At 44.1% G+C, this 10,142-nt stretch overlaps 1 protein-coding gene and 1 pseudogene across 1 annotated transcript in view; one reads left to right on the forward strand and one right to left on the reverse strand.

The window, feature by feature from the left end:
• TMEM132C (transmembrane protein 132C) overlaps positions 1–8,460 on the forward strand; it is a 388,356-nt gene extending 379,896 nt beyond the window's left edge. The window contains exon 9 of the mRNA XM_060193293.1: positions 5,660–8,460. Within this exon, the coding sequence (XP_060049276.1) occupies positions 5,660–6,856 (1,197 nt within the window). The 3' untranslated portion in view covers positions 6,857–8,460. The remainder of the gene's footprint in view (positions 1–5,659) is intronic.
• Positions 8,461–9,820: 1,360 nt separating this feature from the next.
• LOC132539200 (small nucleolar RNA U13) lies at positions 9,821–9,911 on the reverse strand (annotated as a pseudogene).
• Positions 9,912–10,142: the final 231 nt, after the last annotated feature.

The following is a 10,142-nucleotide window of genomic DNA, read 5'->3' on the forward strand; positions in this document are numbered from 1 at the left end:
TTCTTCTAGGTCTTTAAGATGTGCAATCAGGCTGTTTATTTGTGCTTTTTCTTGTTTTGCAATATGTGCTTGTATGGCTATGAACTTCCCTGTCAGTACTGCCTTAGCTGTGTCCCAAATATTTTGATAGCTGGTGTCTTAATTTTCACTGAACTCTCAAAACATTTTGATTTCTTCCTTGATTTCCTCTTTGACCCAGTAGTTGTTAAGTAGTGTACTATCGAGCTTCCACATTTTGGGACTATTACTAATCTTTGTTGATTGTTAAGTGTTAGTTTAATTCCACTGTTGTCTGAGAAGATGCTTGGGATGATTTCAATAGTCTTGAATTTGCTGATGCTGTCTTTGTGGCCTAACATATGGTCTATCCTTGGGAATGACCCATGTGAACTTGAGTAAAATGTGTATTCCAGTTTCTTGGGATGAATGACTCTGAAAATGTCCAATAGTTCTATTTTATCTACCTCCTCATTTAGCTCCCTCATGTCTTTATTGATTTTCTGCCTGGATGATGTGTCAAGTTGAGAGAGTGGGGTGTTGTAATCCCCTACTATGACTGTGTTGCTGTTGATATATTGCTATAGCTCTTTCAGTAGATGTTTGATATATTTAGATGGCTTCTCATTGGGTGCACAGATGTTAATAATTGTGAAGTCCTCTTGATTGACTGATCCACTGAGCATTAAGTAGTGTCCATCTCTATCTTTTTAAATCTTATTTATTTTAAATTCTATCGTGTCAGATATAAGAATAGCTGTTCCTGCCCTTGTTTGTGGGCCATTGGCTTGTATGATAGTTTTCCACCCTTTCACTTTGAGCCTGTGTTTGTCTTGTTGCATTAGGTGGGTTTCCTGTAGACAGCATATTGTTGGGTTGTGTTTTCTTATCCATCTTCCCACTCTGTGCCTTTTAATAGGTGAATTCAGGCCATTGACATTTATTGATATCAAAGATTGAAGATATTTTAACACTATTCTTGTAGATTTTTAGATTGTTCTGATAGATGGCCTATTTATGGTGCTCAGACTGTTTATAGAAGACCTTTAAGAACTTCTTTCAGGGCAGGTTTGGCAATAGTTGATTCCTTCAACTGGTGCTTGTCTGAGAAGGTTTTTATGCCTCCATTTAGTCTTAATGATAGTCTAGCAGGATATAGTTGAAAACCTTTCTTCTTGAGCACTCAATAGATATCTTGTCATTCTCTTCTGGCCTGTAGTGTTTGTGTGGAGAAGTCTGTTGCTAATCTTATGGGTGTCCCTCTGTAGGTGACTCTCTGTTTTTCTCTTGCAGGATCCTTTCTTTATCCATATTCCTTTCCATTTTAAATATGATGTGTCTTGGTGCCTTTAAAATTAGGTTAATTCTGTTTGGGACCCTCTTTGCTTCTTGAACCTTTATGTCTTTGATGTTGTCTAGAATAGAGAAGTTTTCAGCTATTATGGCCTGAAGAATGCTTTCTTCCTCTCCCTCTCTTTCTTCCTCTGGTAAGCCAATAATGCATATATTATTTCTTTTGAAGTCATCTCATAGGTCTCTATTGTTGTTTTCAGTACCTCTCAATCTCTTTTTGAGATCTCTTACTTCTTTTTGTCTCTAATTCATCCTCAATCTTGCTAATTCTGTCTTCAGCTTCATTTATTCTATTCTCTCTCCCCTCTACTGTTTTCTGGTCTTCATCTGTTTTGTTACCCTGTTCTGATACTGTTTTATTTTGTTCAGCTGGTTGTGTTCTTAGCTTAGTTATTTCAGCTTTCAACTCTCTAATAACCTTGAGATAATTAGTGCTTTCTTCCAGGGTCTCATCTGTTGTTTCTGCATTTCTGATGACAATTCTTTCAAACTCTTTACTCACTGCTGTGATTATTTCCTTAACTAATGTTTGGATGTTGACCTCATGATTTTGTGCTTCAACCTTTGGGTGGCTTTTAGCTGGACACTTGTCCTGGTTCATTTCTCCAATATTTCTTCTTGTTTGTTTAACCATTCTATATAGTATGTTATAAGGTCCTTCTCTCAGTACTTTTCAAATTACTGATCACTATTGCCTGGATTGACTTGTGTCTAAGTAAGGTAATTAAAGGGTTTACATTTGTGGAAATTGACAGTTGTTTCAATATTGTTTTAATCCCTGAGTTGGAGCTCACTGGCTTAAAAGCCTCTTTTGCTCTTTTTCTTCCCTGTAGTCTATGGGAGTCTGAGGGCTTTTAAACTATAAGTAGGCTTCTTAGCTTAATCACTGACTCCTGACCAAGAGATAATTCAGGGTGGGGCAGAGATAATCCAGTGGTTATGCAAAGAGACTTTCACAGCCCCACCACTAGGCCACCGACATATAGATCTTCTCCTGAGTTTCATCATTAGTTCTCTGTCCCCTGATGTCAGCACAGAGCCTCCCTGACGCTGCTCCAGATTCTGAGGGCAGCAGCAATGGAGACTCACAGTTGCATTTGGTGAGTCTCAAGGGAGTCCTCTCCTCCATTCAGCCCTCTTTTTGTTGGTAAAAGAGACTGGAGGTGGTGTCTCAACTGGTAAACTGCTGGACTGTTATCATCCACTTAATCTCTCCCTAGGCTCCTCTCTGTCCACAAGCCACAGGTGTTTGCACTCACCGGTGATTTGGTGGGCTCCTGAAGTCGTTCTTGTCCTGTCTTGTTGCAGTCCCAGGTGGTCTCCTTTGGTATTCCTCATTTCTACTTCTTAACGGCTTGCAGAATTTCCATGATGTTCTTTGTTTCTTATAAGCTCTCAATGTGACATCCACAAGGCTCTAAAGAAAACTCCAGGAATCTTCTCTTTCAAACTTCTTTGTCAGACTATTTTTATCTATTTTTTCATTTCTGTAATTACTGTTGAAGTAAATTCCCTACCTCCATCTCTGATTCTCTCTTCAAACATACCCAATGTGCTCTTCAAACTATCCATTTCATAACTGATGTCAGTGAGTGGATTTTTCCCTACAAGTAGTTCGCTGTTTGTTGGGGGGGACTAATTTTTATAGTTGACAATAAAACACAGTAGTTGATTCTTCTGTCTATGAATATCCCATATTCATCCTTCTGTTTCTGGCTTATCTCACATAACGTGACTCCTTCAATATCCATCCAAGATGAGACAAAGAAGGTGAATTCATCATTTTTAATAGTATTAAAAATTGAGTATTCCATTGTGTATATATACCACAACGGCACAACGTTCTTTTTTTTTTTTCCTCCAGGGTTGTTGCTGGTGCTCTGTACCTGCGCTATAAATTCACTGCTCCTTGAGGCCACCTTTTCCCTTTTGCTGCCCTTTTTTATTATTGTTGTCATTGTTATTGTTGTTGTTGGATAGGACAGAGAGAAATTGATAGAGGAAGGGAAGACAGAGAGTGGGGAGAGACAGATAGACACCTGCAGCCCTGCTTCACTGATACCACAACTTTCTTAGCCATTCATCTGCGGTTGGACACATAGGTTGCTTCTCTGGTTCTTTTTGTCCTCCTACCATCTGGTCTCACTCACTTTCACTGTATTTTCTGCTTTTCATTTCCCTCCACACATTTTTCTTACACACACTACTTCGTTAGGGGTTTGCTTTTGTTTTTCCAGCTGCTTTGATTCAATTACATCAAATTCTAGGTCAGCTTATCGATGTGAGTTTTTTCTTCAGTATTTTTGGAGAGAGGAGAGAGAAACAGAAATAAACATATAGACAGACCACAGTACTGCTCACTTCTGGCTTATGAAGTTGCTGGGGATTGAACCTGGGACATGAGTCTCCAGCAAAAAGTCTTTTATTTTATACACTGTATGTGAATTTTCCAATGATTTTCTCTTTTGGTGGAGTTACCTCATCTAGAGATTGTAGTATTTTTAAAATCATGAATGTCTCATGAGTAGTGGTTGTCTAATCTGACAAGGGTAGCTAAGATCCAATCCAGACAGTGAAGGCTCTGCTCCCAGTTCTGTCACTGAGCTGTGCTCTCTGGGGTCATTTGCTTGTCCTCTCACATTAGTTTCCTCACCTGGAGAGTGGTAACGGTATCTACTCCTAGTATTGTTCTGAAGATTAATTAGTTGACAGAACACCTATGGCTAGTTTCCAGAAGCACCGTGCACATCTAAGCCATCGGGATTCTAAATGATCCCAAAATTACACCTTGCAAGTTCCTACAACCTGTAGCATTACCTTGTGTGGTAAAATGGCCTTTGCTGGTGGGATTAAGGATCTCATAATGGATACATAATCCCAGGAGTAGTTTATGGAGTCAGTGATTTACCAGTGTCTTAGGGGAGGTAACTGGAGCATCATAACAAATGTCAGGAGACAGAAGTCTTTGGTGCTCAAGCCCATGTAAGTTGGTTGCAGAGGGATGTTTCTAAGTTTCTTGGTAAAGATTTTGCTGGTGTCCTTGGTTGTCTATGATGTGTGTGTGTGTGTGTGTGTGTGTGTGTGTGTGTGTGTGTGTGTGTGTGAGAGAGAGAGAGAGAGAGAGAGAGAGAGAGGATATTATAAGATAATATGGCTATCTTACCATACCACTGCCAGCACTAAAATTCTCTTGCCACCACTCCCCAACCCCCAACAATAACCACCATAGTTTTCCAAAGGTCTTAGAGATGGTCTTTTTTTTTAAGTTCATGTATTTCTTTTCCTTTTTTCCCCCTTTATTTGGGGATTAATGTTTTACAGTTGAGAGTAAAATACAGTAGTTGGTACATGTGTAACATTTCTCAGTTTTCCACATAACACCCTAACCCCCCTCTATGGTCCTCCTCCGCCATCATGTTCCAGGTCCTAACCACTCCTCCACCCCAACCCCCACCACCACCACCACCCCACCCCCCACCCTAGAGTCTTTTACTTTGGTGCAATGCACCAACTCCAGTCCAAGTTCTGCTTTGTGTTTTCCCTTCTGTTCTTAGTTTTAACTTCTGTGAGTGGGATCACCCTATATTCGTCCTTCTCTTTCTGGCATATCTCAATTAGCATGATTCCTTCAAACTCCATCCAAGATGGGGTGAAGAAGATGAATTCACCATGTTTGGTAGCTGAGTAGTATTCTGTTGTATATATAGACCACAGCTTACTCAGCCACTCATCTATTCTTGGACACCTGGGTTTCTTCCAAGTTTTGGCTATTACAAATTGTGCTGCTGCTGTGAACATGGGTACAGACAGATCTTTTTGGATGAGTGTCTTTGGTTCCTTAGGATATATCCCCCGTAGAGGAATTGCAGGGTCATAAGGAAGGTCTACTTCTAGCCTTCTAAGAGTTCTCCAGACTGCTTTCCGCAGGGGTTGGACCAACTGACATTCCCACCAACAGTGCAGGAGGGCTCCTTTGCCCCCACAACCTCTCCAGCATTAAGTTCATGTGATTCAGTTCTCTATTCCACGTATGAATGAAACCATCCCATAACTGTCCTTCACTTCCTTCCTTACTTCACTGAGCCTAGCCACCTTCAGTTCCACATTTATGATGTTTCTTGGCTGAAGTTCAAATGTTTCTCTGCTCAAGACATAGAACCTGGGCATTTCCTCCCCAGATTCATCCACTACCTGGTGTTGATTTTGCCTCCTGCCCTTGAGTCCAGGGTACAGTCCGTTGAGCGGGTTGGGACAGGCTCCTAAGAGTGCACCCCCACACTGGGTCTTCTAACTTGTGCTGTCCTCACAGGAAGCCGTGATCAGCACGTGGCTGCAGTTCAGCGATGGCTCTGTGACTCCCCTGGACATCTATGACACCAAGGACTTTGTCCTGACTGCCAACACCCTGGACGAGGCCGTGGTGTCAGTCCCCCCAGCCCGCTCCCCCTGGTGGCCTGTCGTGATGGCCGAAGGGGAAGGCCAGGGACCACTAGTCCGGGTGGACTTGGCCATAGCCGAAATCTGCCAGAAATCCAAGCGCAAGAGCGTGCTGGCCATGGGCCAGGCTTACATCAGGGTCAAGTTCGGCCAGAGCGATGAGGAGCCCAGCCTGGACCGTGAGGACAAGGAAGACGAAGGGCAGATCAGGAACCACGCCAGTGGCCGTAGACACAAGAACCTGGACCCCGAGCGTGGGGGGCAGGACAGCCATCTCTATGGGGGCTCTTCCCTGGAGCGAGAGGAGGGGGCTCTGCGGAAAGCCAGCAGCACCACCAAGACGCTTCCGGACAACAGGGTGGGCAAGAACAGCCGGCTGGATGGCGAGGGCCAGCTGCAGAACATCCCCATTGACTTCACCAACTTCCCGGCCCAGGTAGAGCTCCCCCAGGCTGGGGCAGGGTTGCAGGAGGACGACCCGGTGCCCACACCAAGGGGCCTGAGCGACCTGGAGATCGGCATGTACGCCCTGCTGGGGGTCTTCTGCCTAGCCATCCTGGTCTTTCTTATCAACTGCGCCACCTTCGCACTCAAGTACAGGCACAAGCAGGTCCCCCTGGAGGGCCAGGCCTCCATGACGCACTCGCACGACTGGGTCTGGCTGGGCAATGAGGCCGAGCTCCTGGAGAACCTGGGTGAGGGGTCCCCGCCGCCCGATGAGCACACGACCATCCTCGACCGGGGACTGGGGGGCTATGAAGAGAGCAACCGGCTCCTACTCAATGGGGGCTCCCAGAAGCCCCGCCCAGCACAGAGCCTCCGGCCTGGGGACAGTGGAGGCCCACAGAGCCGGGAGCAGAAGCCAGAGCCCCTGCACTCGCCCACCTCCAAGAGGAAGAAGGTCAAGTTCACCACTTTCACCACCATCCCCCCGGACGACAGCTGCCCCACCGTGAACTCCATCCTGGGTGGCCATGATGAGGACCTCAAGTGGGGGTGCCCCGACTTGGATGGGGGTGGCCCCAAAGAACTCAGAAACTATTTGGAGAAATTCAAAGACAAAATGTAGGCCCCTGGAAGACCCCTTTCTGCTGTAGATCAGGGGCAGGGAGGACCCTGTCAGGAACAGCAGCCTGGGGAGGGTGGGGATTCAAACATGACTCAGCCGGGTCCTGTCTCAGAACAGTCGGGACATCCAAAGCCGGGAAAGGGATTTTTTTTTTTTTGTATCAAAGGAGTTTTTAACAGTGGAGGATGGCGAATTTAGGGGAGTCAGCAGGACAAACTTTGGGAAGGCCTCTGACAGAGACATTGAACTTCGCCAGGCAGCCTTTGGAAGGTTTACTCTTAGGAGCCCAACTAGAATGCAAATGAGCTACCAAAAATTCTTTGTTAAAAAAATGAAAAAAAAAAAAGACAAAATAAAAAGACGCAGAAATAATCACTCGTTTATATTTCTAATAGAGGAGCAAAACAAAATTAGGGCATGCCCAGGGAGATTTTTTTCCTTTTTTTTTTTTTTTTTGGCTTAATAACCCCCTTTTCAAAGTCAGCCTTTCATGCTGACTTGACTTTGGGGGGACACAGCCATTCCGAACATCAGTTGACTCTTGGCATAAACCTGTGATTTTTTTCTTTCTTTCTTTCTTTTTTTCACTTTTTCTTATCTTGGCTACATTTTTCTTCTTTTTTTTTTTTTTTTGACTTTCCCTCTTTATCCTAGGTTTCTATTGGACATATAGATCATATTTATTTCTGAGGATTCAAGGGCATATATTCGCTAAATTAAATGTGAGTCATATTCCCATTCATTTGGTGGATTCTGAGAAGCAGTGCCAGTGGAACCATGCAATAAGTTGGAGACTTTTCTGTATCCCTCTAGCCTTGTTGACTCACCCTGGGTTTTTCCAATTAGAGAACCCTGTGGTGGATGCTGCCCTGACCCTTGACCTCACACCCACGATAAGGTCAAGCTCAGTGGGTGGGACAATGAAGTGGTCCAGTGAGACATAACCAAAAGGACAGAGCCTGGCCCTTCTGCATATTCAGCAACCCTCATGGGGCCCCTTCTCCGTAGGGTGGTGGATAGGGGGTGATGTCATATCAGAAGGATCACCAGTAGTCTCACAGGAGAGAGTGTAGTTGTATCATGAAACACACTGCTGTTGAGAAGTGCACAAAAATTAAAACATTTTAAGTGTTTTTTTTTCTTGCTTTGTTGGGCAGAGTGCACCAGCATAAACTACAAAGATAAAAATCTATTGTCAGTTGACTGTGTGTTCCTTTCTTTCTTTTTTTTTCTTTCTCTTTCTTTTCTTTCTTTTTTTTTTTTAACAGCCTCATTGCAAAACTACATTCATCCAAAATGAAATGAGGGAGGAGCAGAGAGCCAGCCAGGACACAGGTCTGTAGAAAGATGGCTGGTCTGAGCTTCTGCCAGCAGGGCGGCACTCACACCCACCAGGGCTGCTGCCCCACACCCACTAGGGCTGCTGCCCACTTCTATTTTTGTAATGCCTAAAAGCAGTCACTAAGACAGGGTCTTTGGAGCCACATACCTTTAGCTGGGACTTTTAAAACACAATTTCTAGCACATACTAGAAGTGAAAAAGGAGATATTTATTTATACCTGTGATGCCAATTGTCATTAAAATGCTTCCCATGGCTTGACAAGTGGGTGTTTCTTCCTTCGCCGACCTCCTATTTCTTCTCCTTCTCACCAAATGCACAAGTGGCTGCAGAAATCAACTGTCTGCTAGGTTCAAGGGAAATTAGTACATTTGCCAGTGTGTGTGTGTGTGTGTGTGTGTGTGTGTGTGTGTGTGTGTCTGGCACTGTCTCTGACTCTGCTTCTCCATTCTTCTCATTTTCTTGGCTGATCCAGACTACTTCCCAGTCAGGAAACCTTTCCATCACTTGTGCACTGCCATCTGTGTCAGTGGCTCACAAGCTCAAGGGTGTTTTATGAGGGCCACATAAAACAGACTGGGAGGTGGACCATGATGTACCCAGTAGAGCTCACATGCTATTATGTCCAAGGACCCGAGCTCTAGCCTCCTATCCTCACGTACGGGGGGGAAGTTTCATGAGCATTGAAGCAATGCTGTAGAACAATGTTGTCTCTCTTTCTCTCTTCATCTCTATCCCCTACTTCCCTCTCCATTTTTCTCTCTATCCAAAAAGGAAAGGGAAAAAAAATGGCTGCCGGAAGTGGTAGATTTGTACTGCAGTCACCCAACTCTAGTGATAACCCTAGTGGCAATTAAAAATTACATAGAAGTGGGTCCCCCTGTGTGTGCATTTCTAGCAAATTCCAAGGTTGTAATTCTAACAAATGTCTAGCTTGCTGTTCAGAGGCCTTGATCTTATAAAACAACCCATCCAGGAAGAAGGCAGGTCTCAGCATAGGTAGGTAGGTGGTGGTGGTGGTGGTGATGATGGTGTGTGGGGTTGGGTGGGGAGTTTGGAGCCTCGTCAGAAAAAGGTTCTTTTCTTCTGACTGTTTCTCTGCATGTTGTTGTTTATGAGATTTCTGTGGAACTATGGTTTTTGTGAGTTTGGTTGTGCAAAGAATTATTTAATCAAAGTCAAGGAGGTGTGCACGTTTTTTAGATAAGAGATTTATGGAATTGTTGACCCAAATGCATTCACCCAAAGTGAAGCCATAAATAGGATCCATGTAAAATGTGATTCAACAATTCACAGGCTTTAGCTCCATCAACGTATCAGTTTGGGAAAAGTTTCATCACTCTACACTTACTGGAGGGAATTCCACCCTCCACCCTTCCAAATTTTCAGCCCTCCTCCCATTCCCAACCCCTAGGCAACCACCCAGTTACTGTCTCCATGGATTCATACCGAGATGCTGGTATTTGTATCATTATAGGAGACTCCCCTGAAAATTTCCCACTCAGGATTATAATCCCCATGACATCAATAGGGAACAGCTTTCTTCTTGTGAGAAATGGGTTGAATTTACCTAATGTGTGTGTTTCTCTTTCTTTCTTTCTTCCTCCCTTTCTTTCTTTTTTCACATCAGATGGGTTATGTGCCAATGTTGTAATAAGGTTTATGGGTGGCACATCCCAAAAGCCAATCATCACACTTAGGTACTACAAAAGGACCTCTGTGTGTGTTGTCTTTATCAGGACATTGGGAGCTCACTCATTCCATGGGGCTTAGTGTGGATTCAGTAGCAACGGTTTTCTTCTGTGGAAAATTTGCCCACTCCTAAACCCAACCACCTATCCTGCTAATGAAAATGTTTCTTGGAAGGATTAAAGCCATGGGGCTGGGTGGTAGTGCACCCAGTTAAGTGCACATGTTATAATGCACAGGGACCGGACCTGGGCTCA

Source organism: Erinaceus europaeus, chromosome 6, assembly GCF_950295315.1.
Source record: "Erinaceus europaeus chromosome 6, mEriEur2.1, whole genome shotgun sequence".
In the NCBI taxonomy this organism is placed as follows: Eukaryota; Metazoa; Chordata; class Mammalia; order Eulipotyphla; family Erinaceidae; genus Erinaceus; species Erinaceus europaeus.